Source organism: Rana temporaria, chromosome 9 (genome assembly GCF_905171775.1).
Source record: "Rana temporaria chromosome 9, aRanTem1.1, whole genome shotgun sequence".
In the NCBI taxonomy this organism is placed as follows: Eukaryota; Metazoa; Chordata; class Amphibia; order Anura; family Ranidae; genus Rana; species Rana temporaria.
The window spans coordinates 125,233,556-125,255,842 of record NC_053497.1 but is presented as its reverse complement, the minus strand read 5'-3'; the positions used below and the strand labels follow the sequence as shown (position 1 = coordinate 125,255,842).

Genomic DNA, 22,287 nt, shown 5'->3' with positions numbered 1-22,287 from the left:
TTTTGCGTTTACCACTAGGAAAGGACCTGCTGTCTCAAGGTCCCATACGCCATCCTGTTTTACAGTCGCTGGCTTTAACGGCAGGGCTATTGAGAGCCAGGTGCTAAGATACCAGGGCCTGTCAGACTTAGTGACCTCTACCATGAGGAGTGCTTGGAAATCGTCCTCCAGGAAGATTTACCATCGCACTTGGAATATCCATTTGTGAGGAAGTGAGGTGACATCCGCGTGCCTATTTGGTTCCCAGAGTCCTGCTGTTCTTACAGCGTGGTGCGGACCAAAAATTTGCTTTAAGTACAATTAGGGGGCAGACATCTGCCCTGGCTTTCTTTTTTCAACGACCCCTGGCGGCTCACTCTCTAGTGAGAACGTTTGTACATCAGGTTCGGCATGCGGTCCGTCTGTTTGAATAGCAGACGTCCCTAGTTGTCTACCGCTACGAGAGTACCTACTGTCGCAAGGTCCCATACATCATCCTGCTTTACAGTCAATGGCCTTAACGGCATGGCCTCTAGGTGCCACCGTTTGAGAACATTAGGGAAGTTCCCTTGTTGACACTTTATCAGAAAGTGGTCCTTTTGGTGGCAGTTAAGACGGGTTCTGAGCTGGCAGCCTTGTCATGAAAGGCTCCCTATCTGAGGATAAGGTGGTGCTGTGTCCGCAGCCTTCTTTTTTTCCTAAGGTCATTTCGACCTTCCATCTCAAGGAAGACATTGTACTGCCATCCGTGTGTCCTCATCCGTCGAATCCTAAGGAGACGATGTGGCATTCCTTGGACGTTGTCCGAGCTCCGAGAGTATACTTGTCTGTTACTGCTCCGTTCCGGAGTTCGGACTCACTGTTTGTTTCGGTGGCTGGTCCCAAGAAGGGCCCAGCAGTCTCATTCGGCCACCATTTCAAGGTGGATCCGACAGATCGTGATCAGGCTTACGCCATAAACGGTCGGGCGCCTCCCTGTCATGATGCATTCAACCAGGGCAATAGGTGCCTCTTGGGCTTTCTGACATTAAACGTCTGTTTCCCAGGTGTGTAAGGCGGTGACCTGGTCGCCCGGTCACACTTTCACTAAACTTTACAAGTTGCAAAAATGTATAAGAAAGAACCGGGACGGCCGCACTCCAAAAATAAAAATGTGTTCCTTTTAATAAAAACTGGTCGCAACATGGATGTCACAGCAAAAAATCAGGAAAAAGGGCCAACGCGTTTCACACTCTCATACAGTGCTTATTCATAGCTTTACAAGTAGATGTGAGTGCATCTTCAGATCCTTCTTCGGCCGCAAAGTTTTGCAGGCAGCTGTTTAGAGTTACAACTCCTTAGTTGAGGAGCTCTGCTTTGTTTTGGGGTGAAGTTTAATTTTATGCTGTTCCCACCCTTTTTGACACTGCTTTGCGACATCCCACTTTATCAAGATTAAGGCTGTGTCCATCCATGAATGAAAGAGAAAATAAGATTTTATACTCACCGTATAATCTTTTTCTTCGAGTTCATGGACGGACACAGCACCCACCCCTCTTTTTTAAGTTTGTACTGCTTTTGACGAACTGAGTTGCTTAGTGCAGGCTGTGGGGATATAGCCAGTAGGACCACCCCCTGGGTGGGGCTGTTCAGCTTTGAAGTTGTTAACACTTTCTGCCTAGTCACTCCTAAAGGAAGGCTAATACCCACTTTGTCAAGATTAAGGCTGTGTCCGTCTATGAACTCAGTGAAAAAGATTTTAGTATAAAATCCAATTTTTTTGTACAATTCTCCTTTGAGGGGGTGTGGCAAGGGGCGTGTCCTATGCCTGCATACTTTTGCTGATAGGTGTTCCTCATTCCCATCTCAAAAAGTTGGGAGGTATGCCGTTCGCATGTTATTCTGCCTTGGCTGAAGTCCTGGGCAGCAGCCTGCCTGCTTATCTCCTTGCCTTCCCTGGCGGAGTGATCTTCCTCCGCTCCCCACCCAGTAGTAGCCGGGGGCCCGGAAAATGAGACTTTAGAGGCTGTGAGGCAGGCGGCGACAGGCAGAGAGAAGCAGCTGAGCTCAGCTGACGATGTCCAGCATCAGGAACAGAGGGGAAGAGGATCTGATTGTGGGGCTGCCAGTGCCTTCAAGGCTTCAACACAAGTGTGCGTTGTCTGTGAATAGACTACATTGCACTTTGTCTGTCTCTCTGGCATATTGGTCATAAGTTAACAAAATCAGTATCCAGCAGCCATGTTATGTGACACACTGTGACAGAGCCAGCTAGAACCATGATAGAGTGCCTTCTGCCTGTGTGTTATCATAATGCTGATGATGTTAACCAGTTGCTGATCGCCCGATAGCAGATTTACTGCTACAGGACGGTCGCGCTGCGCAGGATCACGTATATATATATGTGATCCTGCATTTCTGGGTATGGGAGCCAATCAGCGGCTCCGTCGAACTCGATGACCACCGGTACCATTATTTACAGATTGGTGGTCTACCTATGTAAACAAGGCAGATCACCATTCTGTCAGTGTGGAAGACATTGATCCTGTGTTCCTGCAAAGCAAGTACAGGGATCTATGCCTTCCCTTAGTAAAAGCACCTCCCCCACAGTGAGAAAACACTTGTTAGGCACACATTTAACCCTTTGATTGCCCTAGATGTTATCCCCAGTGTCATTAGTACAGTGACAGTGCATATTCTTAGCACTGATCACTGTATTAGTGTCAATGGTTCCCACAAAGTGTAACTTAGTCCGATTTGTCCGCCGCAATATTGTAGTCCCGCTATGAGTCGCTGATTGCCGCCATTACTAGTAAAAAAAATATAAGTCCCCGGATTTCATTTAAAAAATCTGGCCACCTTACTGTATGCCCTATGTATCAAATATAGATGGGACAGCTTCTGGGAGGCTGACACTGAAACCAAGGGGGCAGAAGATGAACAAAGCTCCCAGCTCTCACCATTTATGAGACCCAAATCTCTACATCCCTGTTTTCCACTACTGACTGCCTGCTGTCCCCCCCCCCCCCCCATGCACGGGACCTGTGATGCAGCTGGATTCTTTCCCCTTGCTTCCCCCCCTGCTTGCTTTGCTTGTGGGGCGGGGGCCCTCCTTAGGAGCTGATTTATCAAAATTTGGTTGCTTCTGTGGGGTGGCCCTGGTCCCTCTTCCCCCCCCGCCTCACATCCTTCTATCCCCCCTCCTGCTCTACCCCCCTCGCTTCCCCAATTGGGAGTGGGGGGGGTGACGATGTGGGGAGGACGCTCGTATGGTACCTCTCTGGAGTGCTCCCCCCTGAATGGCGACTGTTTCATTATGGTTTTGTTCCCACTCTATGTATCGCCGGGTTGATATCCCATCATTGCTGTATTGATTTTTGATGTATACATGTGAAACTATGCAACCGTCTTGTCTTTTGTACTGTCATTGGTTTGTGTGTATGTTTTTGTCTTCAAAATAAAAAACTTTTAATGTGAAAAAAAAATAGCCTCCTAATATCCTGAGCCGTAAATCTAGTAGGGATAAATCCCGACTGATCCCTATGAACCAGTGTGTGAACAACCTTTGCCAACCTAGACACGAGTGCCCTGGCCAAAATCTTAAAGCGGGGGTTCACCCTAAAAACAAATTTTTAACATTAGAGCCAGCATACTAAGGACATTACTGTATGCAGGTCATTATTTTTTGTTCTCCGTACATACCGTTATATTCTGATTTTGTCCAGGGCTTCTGGGTTCTGATGACTGCGGGACTGGGCGTTCCTATCCTTGGGTTACATGATTGACGGCTTTTGAAACAGTTCCCCTGTCGCACAACGCGCGTCACCAGATTTCCGGAAATAGCCGAGCTGCGAGTCGGCACTATACGGCGCCTGCGCAGTCAGCTCTACACGGCGGGCCACTAAGAATGTTTGGCCATTCTTCCAGAAGCAAGAAGGCCTGGCTTGCAGTCTCCGCTCTAATTCATCCCAAAGGTGTTCTATCAGGTTGAGGTCAGGACTCTGTACAAGCCAGTCAAGTTCCTCCACCCCAAACTTGCTCATCCTGTCTTTGCTTAAGTCCTGACCTGACTCCCAGAAGAGTCAAAGCTGTTATAGCTGCAAAAGTGTGTGCCAACTCAATATTGAACTATACGGACTAAGACTGATGTGCCATTAAATTGCGTATCAGGCGTAAAAGCTTTTAGGCAGTACCATTATTTTCAATTGGGAAGCAGCGGGCGCAGGGGAATAGCCACTGCTCCCAATTTGACAGTCATGTGGGTGCAGCTCCACAGCCCCCAAAGGAAAATGTCCATGTTTGGGGCCGTGCACCCCCACTCCTCAAATTGGAAGCAGCAACATTGTCCTTGCAGTTAATGCATCCCAATTGACAAGAATGGGACTGCCTGCATGGACACACATAGAACATCTGTGCACCCCTTTGCGGGCAAACAGGGCCCTTGCACAGGTGAACACTATAGTACACTCGTGTGAACAAAGCCTGGCTCCAAGCCATAATCCTTCCCAGCCTAACTGACTGACAGGCAGCCTGCCTGTCCAGTAGGAACTCAAGTAGGCAATGGGCAACACAGTGATAAATACTTCTGCTCGGCAGCACTAGGGTTGTCGGTTCAAATCCCAACCACTGCACTACCTGCTTGGAGTTTGCACATTCTCCCTTTGCCTGCGTGGGCTTCTGCCAGGTACTCCAGTTTACTCTTGCACTCCAAAGACATGCTGGTAGGTTAAAATTGGCCGTAGTGTATGTATGTATGTATGTATGAATCTGAGTTAAAGACCTTAGATTGTAAGCTCTGTGTGGACAGGGACGGATGTAAATGTACAATATATTTACATTCTGGAAACAATGCTGGACTTTCTAATAAGAAAGCCTAACACTGTATGACATATTGATGGCAGTCTGTGTGTTCCTGTCTAGAGCTGACAATAGATGGTTCCTATTTTTTTTTTTTTTTCAATAAGCCTGCAGGCAGATTGAAAAAAACAAATGGAATTTCACATCCACACAAGCGAGGTGGATGAAGGAATCCATACCTATGTGCAATTGTATTCTCACAGCAGGGATTCTCTGATGTCAGAATACACTGATCACTGATAGAGAAAATGTTTTCAACAAGCATGTGCTGATATCTTTAAAAACCATTACATTTTATTAACCACTTGCTGACCAGCCGTTGTCATTATCTCGGCGGCAGGTTGGCCCGGCTGCGCAAATCCCCGTAAGTGTAAGATGGCCACTTTAAGAGCAATTGGAGGCGCACACGCGCCGCCTGAGCCGATGCACATGGATGGCAGACGCGATGTCTGCCGGGCACCCCTCAAACAATGTCGACAAACAGATCCCCGTTCTGACAGAGGAGTACAGAGAGATCGTCTGTTCCTAGTGATCAGGAACAGCGATCTCTCTGTACTTCCAGTCAGTACACTCCCCCCACAGTTAGAAACACCTCCCAGGGAACACTTAATCCCTTGATCGCCCCCTAGTGTTACCCCCTTCCTTGAGGGTGTCATTTATACAGTAATCGGTGGATATTTTTAGCTCTGATCGCTGTATAAATATCAGTGGTCCCAAAAAAGTATCAAAAGTGTCCGATCTGTCCGCCCCAAAGTCGCAGTTCTGCTAAAAATTGCTGATCACTGCCATTACTAGTTAAAAAAAAACATTAGGATAAAAAAGGCCATAAACCTATCACCTTTTTGTAGACGCTATACCTCTGCGTTGTTTTTTTTTTTTTTTTACAAAAAATATGTAGAAGATTACATATTGGTCTAAACCGATGCAGAAATGTAATCTATTAGAGGATACACCAACCACTTCCACCTCTTGATGCAGGAATTCGTTTTTTGAAAATTTTGGGGGGATATTAACTATAGCAAAAAGTAAAAAATATGTTGGTTTTTTTTTAAACATGTTGGTGTTTTTTTTGTTTGTAGCGCAAAAAAAAAAAAGGCAGAGGTGATCAAATACTGCCAAATGCATGCTCTATTTTTGAGGGAAAAAAGGACATTTTGTTTGTGTACAATATCGCACGAACGCGCAATTGTCAGTTAAAGCGAAACATCTATATACGTTCTTGTCTGTTAATGGTCACTCATTGCACATTTAGTTCTTGATTAGGTAGCGCCCTTTGCTGCATCATTATTTCTATTAGTCCATTACTAATTTAAGGTGCAGCACCAGTTTTCAGTTTACATATTGGTGCCGGTATCCATATAAAAGCGACGCAGTACCGAATCGCAAAAAATGGCCTGGTCAATCCTCCCTCAAGTGGTTAAAAAAAAAAAAAAAGGGGCAGCACACTTCCGCCCTGGAAGCACTAGGGCCGTCGGTTCAAATCCCAACTGTTCTCCCAGTGCCTGCATGGGTTTCCTCTGGGTACTTTGGTTTCTTCCCACACTCCAAAGCTGGAAGGCTACTTGGCTCCTGTCTATAATGGACCTGGTTTGTGTAGGAATGGGAGTTAGGGACCTTAGATTGTAAGCTCCTTGAGGGAATGTGTAATATACGGTATGTAAAGCGCTGCATAAATTGACGGCATATATAAATATATAAAGTCTTGGGAGGCAGGAAGGGATAAAGCCAAGTTGTGTTATTTCTCTAAAAATTGAGAATTGCATATACTGTTATGCCTTGTACACGCGACCGGTTTTCACAATGAGAAAACTGAATTTTTTTATATTGGTCGTGAAAACCGGTCGTGTGTATGCTCCCTAGCAGTTTTCTCGACAAAAAAACTGCCCGCAATTTTTTTTAAACCAGCTCTCTTTTTTCTCGTTGTGTTTCTCGTCAGTCTTTCTCTCGTCGCGTGAAAAATGGTCGTGTGTATGCTTTTCCGAGGGGGGAAAAACGCGCATGCTCAGAAACAAGTATGCAGCCCAAAGGGTGGCGCCATTTAAAAGGAACTTCCCCTTTATAGTCCCGTCGTAGGTGTTGTACGTCACCACGCTTTGGTCGGACTTTTTTTTGCATGAACGTGTGTATGCAAGTCAGGCTGGAGAGGAATCACATAGTTTTTTTTCCTGCCGAGAAAAATGGTCGTGTGTACGAGGCATTACTTGTCTATATCTCTGGATCTGCTGCGTGATGAATTCTCTGAACGTAACCTCTGTTGGGTCGTTCTTCATCACATGACCAGCTAGAGCGGCCGGCGATTAGGAGAGGTTTACTTTAAATACCGGTAGTTTCTGTTAAAAATTTGCATCCCTTCTCCCAACCCCGTAAAGCCATCTCTCGCAATGAGTGTCAGCTAGATGTAAAACAAAATACTATCGTATGCTGTTGCCTTTAATCATGTAATTGCAGAGTGACATTTAACACTAAGGCTTCGTGTTACCTCTCCACCTTAATGAAGAGCGGAGGGTTCGCTATGTCGTACCCCTCCTCCCCCCGATTGGCCAGCCTACCACGCAAAGAGCACTTTAACTACACCGAAGTTTGGCCAGGCTTCTACATATTACAGCAGCAACACGAACACACACAATTGAAGTATTTGAAAGCCATAAAATATGCATGGCTATCGGTGACAGCCCCATAAAGTCAGGCAATTAGCCGCGTAATCCGAGAGGCTCGGAGCCCATCGGAAGCCAGCCCGCGGTTCTCTATTAGTTAAATGCATTTTGTAGGTCCTCATTCCATCAAATCAACTAACACTTCCTTTAATTGGCTGATAAATTATACAGCCGCCCGCATTATAATTTAATAAGTCGTAAACATTCCATGGGCCCGCTGTAAAGTCTATATCGCGCTCATTAATTCCTTAATTTCAGCTGATGGAAGGGGAGATGGAACGAGCCTGCTTGTACAGTCAGCCTCGGGCTATGAAATAAGGAAAAAGAATCCAGAGGAAAGGGGGGGTCCTTTAAGGATTTTTTTTTTAACATCTGTGTTGGAAACTCAATCTGTGGGCTGTCAACAGTAGCAGGTCGCTCCCCCCTCTTCCATCTCCCCATTCAAAGGGTGACTGACAGATACCTACCCGCTCTTGTCAAACTATCTTTAAACATCAAGACAGCCAGTAAACATAGCCCAATGTATATTAAGTCTTGTTCTACCCCCCTCTTTTCCTCAGCACTCATCTAACACTCCGCCTCCGCCTCCTCTGCCCCCCCACCCTCTCCTCCACTCTCTGTCCCTATGAATTTTTCATGCCACCGAGCATAAATATTAATTCTAATAGCTCAGTATTGTCGTTATTATTTCTGTTTTGTGACAAACGTGCATAAAATATTCAAGACCCTTTTTATTTATATAAAAAAAAAAAATTACATTTACACACTTGATTGTTGAAATGATTAGATCTGTCCTGGGGACTTTTTTTGGGGGGGAGGGGGGGGGGAACTGTAACTGCGATTGAAAGATGAACCGGGCGCAGTTAAATGGAATAGTTATTTTGTAAAATGCCGTTTAGATGGTCTGGTTGAAAAAAAAATATTATTTTTTAAATTCAAACTTTCTTCTTACATAATTTCTGGGCGGATTTAATTTTCTTGATTATACTTAATTACCCACCCCCTCCCCCTTTACGCTTCTTCTCTTTGACTTTCAAGCCTTCACCACTTGGTTGGCATGAGTGATCTGTCAGAAAAGAGGCCCTGTATGTGCAGAATGAAATGCCCACTGGAACTGCTTTGTGTGCACAGTGCAGATAACAGTACCCTCGGGAGAGTAGAAGATCCCGCAGGGAAATCTGAAGACTTTTACTGTATGTTAAGCAACACCCACTTAACAGCAGAAGATAAATCTATAGATACAATGTTATTTTAGGGACCCAAAGTAAAAAAATACCATTAAGCCGAACTCCAGGTATGTTTTTTTTCTGCATAGCTACATTGGTCCAGCTTGGGAAATGGAGAATCACTGTAGTAATCTGTGCTACAGCAGTGATAGCCGTGTGCCAAACTGCTGCCCTACTGCACACTGACCACAGGGGGTCGCTCACTTGGCACTGCCGCCATTCACAGAACACTTTGTTATATTTATTATTTTATTTAATGAATTTAAGGTGTTCTCTGATTGGATGAGGTGGAAAGGTAAGGCAGTAATGTCACAATCTCCACGTTGTCCAATTAAAGAACACTTTGTGTTCATTGAAAAAATACAAGCCATTCTTTGAGTGGGACCCAGAAGATCACAGCTATCACTGTATCAGTGCCAACCACTACAGTGATTCTCTGCTTCCCTGGGGATCCCTCAAATATAAGATATGCATACTTGCATTTTTTAAGTAACTATGCAGTCAAGCCCTGTTCATCCAGTTGCGTGCCCGATACAGGAACATCTTTTACCGGCACCCCATTGTTGTCTATTGGGACATGCTGTTGTCTGCAGCCGCTCCAGTCCTAATATGACATACAGGTGCGTGCGGGTCCCAGAAGGTAATTTCGAGGACCCGCGCGCACCTGTATATCATATTGAGACACAGCGGCTGTAGACAACAATTGGATTATTATTATACAGGATTTATATAGGGCAAACAGTTTACGCAGCACTTTGCAATATAAAAGGGAGACAATATATTTATAATACAATAAAATACAAGAGGATTAAGAGGGCCCTGCTCAGAAGAGCTTACAATCTAATAGGGAGGGGCACGTGGTACAAAAGGTTGTAACTGTGGGGAATGAGCTGATGGAAGTGGTAAAAGATTAATTGGAGAAATGATAGGCTTCCCTGAAGAGATGAGTTTTCAGGGATCGCCTGAAGGTAGCAAGAGTAGAGGATAGCCACACAGGTTGAGGTAGCGAGTTCCAGAGGATGGGAGAGGCTCTGGAGAAATCCTGGAGACGAGCATGGGAGGAGGAGACGAGAGAGCATGACAGTAGGAGGTCTTGAGAAGAGCGGAGAGGACGGTTTGGGATATGTTTGGAGACAAGATTGGTGATGTAGCTCGGGGCAGAGTTGTGGATGGCTTTGTAATTTGTGGTTAGTATTTTGAATTTAATTTGCTGGGTGATCAGGAGCTAGTGTAGGGATTGGAGGAGAGGTTTGGCAGAGACTGAGCGGTTGGTAAGGTGGATAAGTCTGGCAGGAGCATTCATGATAGACTGAAGAGGGGATAGCCTATAGAGAGGCAGGCCAAAGAGAAGGGAGTTGCAAAAGTCAAGGCGAGAGATAACAAGGGAGTGAATGAAGTTTGGTGGTTTCATTTGTTAGAAAGGGGCGAATTTTAGAGATGTTACGGAGGTGAATTCTACAAACTTTTGACAACGATTGGACTTGAGGCTGAAATGACAAGTCAGAGTGTAGGATTACATTTAGTGTCCTGGCGTGAGGGGAGGGACTGATGGTTGCATTGTTGATTTTGATGGAAAAGTCACGGGCAGGGGGGGGGGGGGCACGGACAGGGGGGAATATTAGTAACTCAGTTTTAGAGAGATTTAGTTTAAGAAGTGGTGCGACATCCATGTTGAGATGTCAGTTAGTAATGCAAGAGGAGACTGAAGGAGTGAGGTGAGGAGTAGACAGATAGATTTGGGTGTCATCGGCGTATAGGTGGTATTGGAAGACGTGGGCGGTTATCAAGTGACCAAGGGAGGAGGTGTGTATATAGAGAAGAGAAGGGGTCCAAGATCAGCGCCTTGGGGGACCCCCACAGAAAGGGGCAATGGAGAGGAGGAGGCAGGAGTTGTAGGTAACACTGCAACCTTCTGGGGCACATCACAGGTCCGAGAAGGCTGTGGTATTATTAACAATATCACACATGCGCAGTGTGCAGCCGTCTGTGAAGCGGCAAGGAATCATAACCAGCTACACAGTAGGCATGTGCAAAAGGGAAAATTTCGTTTCGTTTAGTTTCGTTTTAATTTGTTATTTAATTAATTTCGTTAAGTTAGGTTCGTTACATGTGTTAAATTCGTTTTCGGAACTCGTTCGTTTTCGACCGAATTTCGAAAAATCAAATAGTCTATTTTCGAATATAATTTCGAAATTCGATCGGAATTCAAAAAAAAAAAAAAAATTCGAATTCCGATCGAATTTCGTCCGCGGGTTTTCGATTCGGTAAATTCATTAATATTGCAATTCGGGAATTCGTATGCATCCGAATGTCCGAATAATAAAAAATTCGTCCGAATTTCGATTCGGAACGAAACGAAATGCACATGCCTACTACACAGTAAACATGCTAGCACCGGTGACCCGAAGACCAGTAAAGAACCAGTTTGCTGGACCCCTAGACAGGTAAGTGCTCTTTTTTTTAAAGTCAGCAGCTGTGGTATTTGTAGCTGCTGACTTTTGTTTTTCAAACTTTAAGTAACTTCCTTACCTTGTTTTGTCTGTCTGTATATTTTTCTCTGTAGGAGATCCCCCTATTAATAAAAATGGTAAAAAGAACAGTGAAGATGTTCAAAATACAATAACCCAAAGCGGCCAATCAGAAAACACCATTCAAACCTCCCATTATACTATACTGCAGTGTGATTGGTTGCGGTGTGCCTAGCTGTACAGTATGTGTGGCAGTGCTGTCCCAGGTCCTGGAATCCCTAGCAGAGGGTGATGGAGCTGTGTGCTTGCCTCACGCTGCCTCTTGTGCTATAGCTTTCTCTTAGATATCATTCTCTCCGTGTCTCAGCATCAGGCTCATCCTCTGTCTCATTCGTTCCTTCCAGCATATAGATCTCACTGTACTAATCACATCCCTTCATGTGTCTCCCGGCAGGGTTTTCTTCCTGGATATCCCAGACGATGTTGCTGTGGAGCGTCTGTCTTTGCGTATGACAGATCCGGTCTCTGGAGAGAGGTTGGTTGACAGTTATTGTTTTGAGATGGTCTCATCACATCGATCCGCACAACAACATTTGCACTGATTATAATGCGTTTGTACAAGACCTGACATAAGCTGCGTCTGCCCGACAAGCCGTGGATTAACGTTCCCGCCAATGGCCGCTTCCAGGATTTTACCCATTAAATCACAGCAGTTTTTACCAGGGGAAAAAAGAAATATTGAAATTTTTCTGTATTTATAGAAGAGCTACAGTCAAGAATAGATTTTTAGTACTATAAATCAGAAAAAAACCCTTGTTATTGCCAATTAGAGATCTGCATTAGACCCTATTACTGTATACTTAGGGTACAGCTTTTTGGCTTGTGGGGGAGAATCCAGTTCATCCTGTATTTACCAAATGGGTCAGTTATCTCCTATTGTTAGATTGAATCCAACTCCATGGAATAGTAGGTTGGCCTTTTTTGTTGTTTTATGTCAGCCCAGGACTGAGCCAGCTCATTAGATGGGATTAAATATGTATTATAAAAGTGCCAGGGGGTATAAAATTGGACTAAATGGACACTTAAAGCGGAGGTCCACACAAAAAGTGAACCTCCACTTTTCTGAACCCTCCTCCCCTCCGGTGTCACATTTGGCACCTTTCAGGGGAAGGGGGGTGCAGATTCCTGTATAATACAGGTATTTGCACCCACTTCAGGGAATAGACTCACGCCCCTTCGCATCACCCCCCGCTGTCTTCTGGGAAACACACTGGTCCCGGGAGACAGCAGGGACCAGTATTGATGCGTCGCACGACTCGCGCAGTAGGGAACCGGGCAGTGAAGCCGCAACGCTTTACTTCCTGATTCCCTCACCGAGGATGGCGGCGGGGGCAGCCAAGAGACGAGCGATTGCTTGGCCTCGGCTGCCGCCATCGTGGGCACCCTGGACAGGTAAGTGTCCATTTATTAAAAAGTCAGCAGCTGCAGTATTTGTAGCTGTTGGCTTTAAAAAAAAAAAATTTGGGTGGACCTCCGCTTTAAGTGTGGACATGTGACTCTTGTTCCCTGTGTATATACAGAAATATTTCTATGATTTTAGATGATAGCTTTCCTTAAACCTCAGGCATGAACAAAGCATGTCCCTTTATAGCAGGGATATGCAATTAGCGGACCTCCAGCTGTTGCAGAACTACAAGTCCCATGAGGCATAGCAAGACTCTGACAGCCGCAAGCATGACACCCAAAGGCAGAGGCATGATGGGACTTGTAGTTTTGCAAAAGCTGGAGGTCCGCTAATTGCATATCCCTGCTCTATAGTGTCTACATGTCTCAATTAAGAGGGGGGTTTTACTAAAACTGGTGCCCCCAGAATCTGGTGCATAGTAACCAATCAGCTTCCAGGTTTTATTATCAAAGCTTAAAGCGGAGGTTCACCCTAAAAAACAGCATTGGTTATGCCTTATCCAATGTGTCTGGGCGTTTTTACATAACCAGATAAACGGGTACAACTTATGTAGGAGGATTTGTTTAATTTCTGTATATCATCTGAGGCCACTCGCTTCACTGGGTATATGGAAGGGTGTACAACCACTTTAAGGAAAACTGTAGCATATTATAGTTTTCCTAGTATGCCCCCCCCCAAAACACATGTACTAGGCATGTTACCAGGGTGCCTGGTAAAGCATAATCATAATGCAGCATGGCATATAATGAGCAAATATAGCTGCCCCATCTACATATATAATTATAAACCATATAAAGAAATACGATTTAAAAACAACACACACTAATAAGATCAGTTAAAGTGTATCTAAACTCCAGAACGAAAATGTAGAATTTTGCAGCTCACCAGTTCAAAGAGGCGGTAACTGCCTTTGTTTTCTTTTATTCAGGCTTGCTTCTCTTCTTCGGAATTCTGCTGTACCTTATCCAACTTGCCCTACTGTGCCTACATAGAATTAGCACAATCATTTTCTTTTTAAAGCAGCCACAGCCTGAGGGAAAAAGCTTGTCCCTTGCCAGCAGCTGCAGAGAATGACCTTTATTCTCTGTGTGGAAGAGTGGTCTCTATGCAGAGGTCCATCACACCAGTGATCTCCAATGAGCAGATTGCAGAGCTATAGATCTCTGCAGTGAGATTACACAGATAATAAGACCAGTTTCTGCAGTGTGCTGGCAGGGAACAGGCTTTTCTACTACAGCCCTGGCTGTGAGGCATTTAACACCTTTTGTTTTGATGTACCTGGATTGTATTTAGCCGATTTATTTAGCCGCCGACCAGCCGCCGTCGTTTTACGGTGGCAGGTCGGCTCCCCTGCGCGAGAGCCCGTAGCTAGGTCTCCTCTCGCGCAGGCCACTAGGGGCGCGTGCCTCTATGGTTTAGGAGATATTTACAATAGAGCCGTGCGCCGATGTCTACGGCACAGGCGCACTTTAGAAACGGCGATTGTGCCGTTTCGAAAGGGGTCATGCCGTGACTGGCGGCTCCAGCGCGCATGCATAGTAGCCCATTATGCTTTACCCTTGCAGGGAAATAAGGGGGAAGTAAAACCCATTCCTCTTTAACTGTTTGATATAAGGAGGCAATCTATGTGGCATATCCCATAATCTCTGCATTCATAAAGTCCTGTAGTATCAAGCAGGTAAAAATGTAAAACCCCCCTCAACATTTTCAGGTCATGTTCGCAATACTTATAACGATGTATCTTACTCTTGATCATCTTGAGACATAACAGTCCATGTTGTATATTTGTGCAGGTATCACAGCCTCTACAAGCCGGCCCCGAGAGTAGAGGTTCACAATCGTCTTCAGCGGAACCCCAAGGACGCAGAGGAAACTGTTGGGGCGAGGTTAGACATGTATCATGCTAATGCCGAGGAGCTGGAGGAATTTTATCAAGATGTCATTCATGTTAACGCTGATCAAGACCCATACACCGTCTTTGAGTTTATTGAGAGCTGCATTGTCAAGCCCCTTCCCAAGAGCCTCCCTGGGGACTCTCCATCTCCCTAATCACTGGCAGCATATACAGCGCTCCCTATTAGCTTAAATTAGCTAGCGCTGATCCACAAGGTGTGCTTTTATTCCACCTAAGGCTGCCGAGTCTCTGCACCTACCAAGTTCAGCAGTGTCATCGTGGAACACCAACCTCAAATATAAACTGACGGTGTTCACTTAGACACATTTAAATGACAATTAAATCTTTTATTTGATCGGTTTCAGTGTTTGATTTATTTTCAGTTTTTTTGATTTCTTTACAAAATCATTGCCTTTTTCAAGGGTTCTTTTATTAAAGTATATGAAAAAGATTTTAAGCTGGTTGAACATTGAGCAAATTTCCACTGGTTCCTAATGAACTGGTCGAAATTCTATCAGTGGAAGATGGTTTTCTGCATTGTTTCTCAACTGACTTTAGTAGATTGCAGCCATCACTGTGTGGCCTATTTACTACACATCAGTCAGGTCCCACTTACTCAGTACCAATCTTCCTTGACGATCCATCTCAACGCGGCACGATCTTGTATACCAGCTTTCCGGAAAACAACCAAATCCCCAGCATTGACCTTCTGGTTCGCCAAGCTCAATGAACCTGGACAAATAGAAGACTTGACTGTGTCACTTTACCATTGAGAAGAAAAGTTTAGGGATACCTGGTGGCCTTCGACTGCTTTTACACAAACATAATACCAGGATATGCCGACTCCTTTAAAAACTGATAGGGATGACTGTGATGTAGATGTTCCATGAGGGGGAGCTTTATCTTAGCTGCTGTAACAGATGTTTTGGACCGCCCTTTGGGAACAAAGCCTCTTTTTGAGTTAAATAAAGTTTTATTTAACAGCTGTTCAAGGTACAGACAACACTAATGTAAAAAAAAGTAGCACAGGAACACTCTCCCCTACTGCACCCTTTCTAATCTCTTTACTCTTTTTAGACCCTTCTTCTCTCATCCCCCCCACCATACCTTACCTTTTTTTCTCCCCACCCCTTTTTTCTTGCCCCCTAGAAAGGTTTCAGTTAAATGTATACTGGTTCCCCCAGTGCCCCATTCTTATTGAAATGTATTGGACAGTACTGTATAAGAAATCAGTTGGACACACGATTCCTCTGTATTCTTAAAGCAGGCCATAGATCAGCCCTCAAAATTTACACTCGCCTGCTCGCATTTTGCGAGTACATTTTGAGGGCTGGCGAGTGTGGGCTGCCTGGGAGCAGGGGGAGCGAGCAAGGAGAGGATAGTCGCCACTACTGCTGCTTGGTTGTTCAGAGCGCGGGGAACATAACCGCTTTCAATTTAATAGCTGTGTTCCCCGCTACACGCATCATATACAGCCCCTCCCCCCTTGTCCGGGAAACTATCACCCATCCAATCCTGGGATGGGTGATCTGTCTATCAAAGTTTCCCAGGCAAGGGGGGAGGGGCTGTATATGAGGCGCTTGGCGGGGGAACTATTGAATTGAAAGCTGTTATGTTACTCGCGATTTGAACAACCAGGCAGCGGCGGCTCCTCTCCTACCCAGCACAGGTAGGCTGCAATGTGGGGGAACTTTGGCTGCAAAGTGGGGACATTTCGCTGCATTGGGGACATTTTGCTGCACTAGGGACACATGCTGCATTGGTAGACATGGGCAGGCTGCATTTTTGGGCACGGATAAAGTTGTTGTTAATATTTATTTTTATAACTTAATTCTGCATAAAACATTTAAGTGTCATTTCATGAGATTTATGAGGGCGTGTCTAGGGGAGAGATTAGGGGAGAGATTAGGGGGCGGTATATGGTAGGAGTTGGGCGGGGCAACTGGTGGCGAGTACGCCTTGAGGCCTGGCTAGTAGCTCAGGACTTGAAATTTTGAGCCCTGTCATAGATACAATTTTCTTTCCTGAAACCACAGAAATTTCCCCCGGGAAGCTAATGTGTTCTTCTGGCGGGGGAGGGGTGCAGTAAGCTGTCCCTGCCAGGAAAACAGCGATTATTGCTAGTGGCTATAGCCACTGGAAAAGTTTGCGGGTAAAAATCAATCTGACATGCTGGTTCTACCCAAGTTGATCGATGGATCAACTTGGGTACAATCAGCCTGCCTATAGATAGTTAACATTTTTACCAGTCCTAGAAAAACCGGATGAGATACGAACCATCTATGGCTAGCTTTAGAATCCTCTTTAAGGTCCCGGTGGGAAGAGATTATTTGTATATGATCTTTTTATAAGTGTTCTATTACATTGTCACTATAACTACTTATGTCAAAAATCACCCTAGCTGTGTCTGAGGGGCTTTATTTTCTCTATTGTTTGTCAGTGCTCTGTCCTAAATAAAAGACATTCTACCAGTAGATGGTCCTATTGGCACCACTCACATTCTTCAACTGAAAGATGGAAAGAGCGGGGTGGAAAATTCTTGGCTGAACAAAGGCTACATCCAATGGGATGCAGTCGCTGTATAAGTGCCTTGACAGCTGCAGGTGCCACAGGCTAAACCAAATAAATCTATGGGTTAATGGCCAGCTTTAGTCAGATTCTTCCTTTCATTCTTAAACCGTCTTTTAGATACCTCCTTTACCTAGGCAGATGCTCATGTCATGATGTCATTGTGTAGAATTAAACTTTTTATTCATTTTAGGTAGCGTGGGGAAGGATTAGAACCCCTTATTGTTACGGTTATCAGAATGCGGTTTAGAGACATTTCCCCCTCACCTACAACTGTTTCACCAGACAAGCGAGGGAAAACTTCCAACTCGAGCACCAATAAAAATCTGACAGGGATCCAAGCCTTCTCTTATTTTACAGCAAAAAAATCTTGTCCCCCCTGCCACTTGTGAAGCTAAGGTCCCCAACCTCCTGCTGGTGACAGTAGGGATTAGCTCCTAAATGATAATTTGTACAGTCCAAATTGAGCAACTATGTCATGAGTAGGCATAGCACCCATAGACCTATGGGCCACGCCATCATTATATTAGTTTGCTGGCTGTAGGTCAATAACTGTCTGTGTGAATGGCAGGGGACAAATAAGGGATCCAAAGCACCTGTTTACAAATTCAATTCCAGTTGATAATCCATGGTGAATAATCTGCCTCTAAAGCAGACCACCAGGTCAAGTTACCAGATCACTTGAGAGTCTGTCATTGCTGATCACTGATGTTCCTGTACATGGCAATGTTTTGAGAAGATTGCTGAAACTACCTTTGGGGTTATGGCCAGGTGCTAACCTTCTATACTTCAACCATGGCCGACCATTGATGTTGCTATAATGACAATTTGGAAGTTTCAGTTATAAAACTGGATCCAAACAAAAATTACACAATGGGTAGATCAGCTGACCATTACCATTAAAGCCACCAGTGTGACCATTACCAGAATCTCCACTGTAATGCCGCGTACACACGATCGAAAATTCCGACCAGAACCATGGGTTTTTTTCCCGACTGAATTTTGGCTCAAACTTGTGTTGTATACACACGGTCACACAAAATTCTAACCGCCAAGAACGCGGTGACGTACAACACTACAACGAGCTGAGAAAAATTAAGTTCAATGATTTTGAGCATGCGTCAAATTGATTCCGAGGCTTTAAAGGGTCACTAAAGGAAAAAAATGTTTTGCTTAAATTACTGTTTATTGGGTATAGAGACATAAAAGTTAACTGATTGCTTTTAAAAATGATTAAAAATTGAATTTAATCTATCATATAATGTGCCTCTAGTTTCACTTTCGGTTTTAAAGGACATACATGAAGTTCCGGGTGAGAGGCGAGTCGGGAAGACTCACAGAACAAAAACAAACAAATCCAGGGCAGTGTTTTGTTTTTAAAATGAATCTGATTGGTTCTGAGGATTTTTAGACACGCAGTAATGACAGCTTAGACCACAGTGAAATGACCCTTTAATGTTTTTTTGCGCGTCGGAATAGCAAACAGACGATCGGAATTTCTGACAAGAACTTTTCCAGTCGGAAAATTTGAGAACCAGTTCTCATATTTTTGCTGTCGGAAATTCTGACAGAAAAAGTCAGATGGAGCCTACACACGGTCGGAATTTCCAACCAAAATCTCACATCAAACTTTTCTTCTCGGAAATTCCGATCGTGTGTATGCGGCATAAGTGTAGCTGCTTTTCCAGCCCAGAAATGTATGCACCTTCTGAGTATGCACATCATAGTATCACTTTACATAACCTAACTATGGAGCTCTGTTATTTAATACTGTTGTGCACATTCTGGAGATGGAAGACAATATAAGGTTAGGCTGTTTACAGGGCAGCAATTGTCAGACCCCAAGCTCTGGCTCTAGTTCCCGAGTCATCCTACAAATAAGGGAACACATTTAACTGTTTTGTAGGCAAACCTATGCAATTATATTAATAATAACATGAGAAATGTAAATTCTTGCATGACCCCATTGTTATTAACCTACCTTGCAATACTTTGTAGTAATAGACTTGGTAAAGCTTTTGAAATGTGTACAGATAAAATGCTGCTCAAGAATCACGTTATATAGTATGTTAATGGAGGGCTGCAATAACTGTCAGTCTGACCTCCAGGGAGCTGCAGCTGGTGGAGTATCTGTGGGTACAGAGAGGGGTCATGGTTACTTGGAGGTATTTATTTCCACTAAAGAAACCTGTGAGGATAGGATTCTGGAAGTTGCAAAGTGCTGACTTGGTTGTAGAAGTTTGTTGCAAGTGCATTGTCCAGGGCGTTCATTCCGATTGTGGTTTCCCCTCCGTGTGAAGGAATGGTCACCATCTCCTGTCCAGGGAAATTACAGTTTTACAATATATTCCTCCTTGAATACCCTGTAGTACAGATTAAGGGATTATTTTTTTTAGGATTTTTAACCTCAGCAACTGTGTCCTTGCTTTGAAAACATGAGATGATACCATAATAGGCCAGTGCTCAGGGCATTAGGGTTAGAGGGGGCACACTAAGGCTCAATATTTACTACGCAAAATGGTGCAAGGTAGGTTAAAGGAAACATTTTTTTTGCCTAAAATTAATGTCTGAAAGGTAGACAGACAGAATAGTGTAATAAATACCTATTATATTCCTTCATCTATATCACCTCCGGCATTTTAGTTTCTGTTCTCTCATTCACTTCCTGGTTTGCATCGCTCATTCATGTAAGAACTACATTTCCCAGTATGCATTGTGGCACGCCCAGTAATTCACACCTCCTTGAAGTCTCTAACACGTAGAGAGCGTCCTGCCGCACAGATGTAGTTCCCAGGAGGGGGTGAGCACGTTACTGACCACCGCAGTAAACCCTCCCATCACAGCGGTGAGTAACAATACGACAAGCAGGAAGTGAACAGAAAAGAGAAGAAATAGAGCAACTTCTGAGCAAAAACGAACAATGAGGAAGTGAAAAGAGGAATGTCTGCAGGTAAAGGATGCTTATTATGAAAAAAAAAATGTTTTCCTTTACAACCCCTTTAATAACATTTTTACAATGGGGTCATGAAAAATTTTAATTTTTTTTTTTTTGTTTCCTCCTCTGTTCACCTCTAAATATGTGTAGCTAAATTCAGCCAGAGAGCTGCAGAAAAAATGAAGAAGTGGGATGCTCAGAGGAGTCAGAAGACTCTTTGAAATTCAGAAAATATAAAATAATTTTTCTTTCTCTTGTTTGAGGTGGAGCAAAAGAGCACCATCATTCAAATGTACCTAAGGCAGTAACGTACAGATAAAACATACTGAGATTAAAAAAGTTGGTCAGAATTTGAAGGTTTCAATTATCCTGGGACATGAATGGGGTTAAAACATGGCCATAATCTCAATCAAATGATAAGAGAGTCTGTAGGTTACTTACCTCTCTGAAGCCTCAGGCCCTCTGATTGCCAACATCCAAACACAGCTGTCAAAGGGTGACGTTCAGACAAAACCAGCCAATCAGTAGCTCTGACATTAAAGTGCCAGTCCACCCAAAAGTGAAACTGTAGTAAAAGCAGGAACCTAATGGGCTGGGTCAGTGCCTGGCTCATCAAGTTACCGGTACATTTTGTATAACATAAAATAGACGATCTCCAGAGAGATAGAAGAAGCGGTCAGATGGGTAAAATTTCCAGCATCTACTAGAAATGGAAATATCAGTACCGAGTGGACTGACCCTTTAAAAAGTACTTGACCTGGCGTCCACTGGTGCTGGTTTGGGTACCGGCAGCCAAAGCGAATCTGAAGCATTTTGTATAAGATATAGAACTGATAGCAAGGTATATTAATTAATTAATTAAAATCTGCCAGTTTATAAGGTCTGGCCTTGTATAGACCACCGGATATGGTGGGAGGCTGACAAGTAGGCAATTGGATGATACATGTGAACAGTGATCTGCCGGACAGAAATGAACGTACCTGATAATAGAGCAGACACTCCATAGCACTCTGCAGAGTCCTCCCGGAGTGAAGGTGCATCTGCTTCATTTATTTTACTGATTAATATTCTGTCTCTCTTCCTGTGTCCGCTCTGTGCCGATCTTCTCCATTATGTTAGTTCCCCTCGAGTGGCTCTGTGGATAATGTGAGCCCTCGGAGGGGAGGGTCTGGCTGCCTTTTTAGCTCATTGACATGCATTGAATAGTGCTTCACTCGTAGTCTGGGGTCAGAGGTCATCTCCCATTGGCTTTGTCGCAGGCCGAGGATAAGTAGCGGAAGCGTTAACAGAACATGCTAATACACTTGTACTATTCTCCCTCTGCAGCCATGCGATCAATTGCAATTCATTTAATTACCGCAAAACAAAAGCAGCTCATTGCTTCACTTTGCATCAGAAGTTCACTTAAAGGGATGATCCAGTGGATGGTGTCACCATACTGACATGTAGGGGTATCTTGCTGCTTTACAAATAATATTTCTTAAATACCGACATCGATCATACAAATACTTGTACACTGACATAAAAGACTAGCGCGATCTCTTTTGGAAGCGTACCACCAACCCCTCCCATCTTTACCCGTGCCCATTCATGATTGTGACCATTGTTGACACTATACATACAAGGGCCTCTGTACACAAGCAATGGTGTGCATGAAAACTGCATTTCTCCCCATACAAATCAAGGCAAATGAAAAAACAACTTGAAGACGCACAAAAGTAAGATAAATGCACCTAAATGCATGCTAAAGGTGTCCATCTGCAGAATCCCCAGGGCAGTCCTCATGAAGCTGACTCTATGGAAATAAACACTTGACAGCAGTTCTAACCCTTCCTACCCAAATACGTTCCACATTATACCACTTGAAGTGATTGTAAAGTCTCAACGGTTTTCACATTAATGCATTAAGGTGAAAAACCTTCTGTGCTGCAGTTCCCCCCCCAAACACCCCTTTTTATTACCTGAGCCCGATCTGATCCTGCAATGTGCATGAGGGCAGCGGCTCCAGCCACTGTCACTCTCCTCATTGGACAGATTGATAGCAGCAGGAGCCATTGGCTCTCACTGCTGTCAATCAAATGCTGTGACGGGGGGTTGGGGAGTCCTGCTGTTTGTGTCAATAGACGCAGCAGTGGGACTTGGGAGCGAGCCCCAGAAGAGATGGATCAGGGCTCACTGTGCAAAACCCTTGCACGGAGCAGGTAAGAATAGGCATGTTTGTTGTTTTTATACAAAAATAAATAAAATATAAAAAAACTAAGC

The 22,287-nt window shown here is 44.2% G+C and overlaps 1 protein-coding gene across 1 annotated transcript in view; it reads left to right on the top strand.

Moving 5' to 3' along the window:
• The window catches only part of AK8 (adenylate kinase 8), a 181,588-nt gene extending 166,705 nt beyond the window's left edge, over positions 1-14,883 (top strand). Inside the window, exons 12-13 of the mRNA XM_040324427.1 lie at positions 11,618-11,698; positions 14,422-14,883. Of these exons, the coding sequence (XP_040180361.1) occupies positions 11,618-11,698; positions 14,422-14,677 (337 nt within the window). The 3' untranslated portion in view covers positions 14,678-14,883. The remainder of the gene's footprint in view (positions 1-11,617; positions 11,699-14,421) is intronic.
• Positions 14,884-22,287: the final 7,404 nt, after the last annotated feature.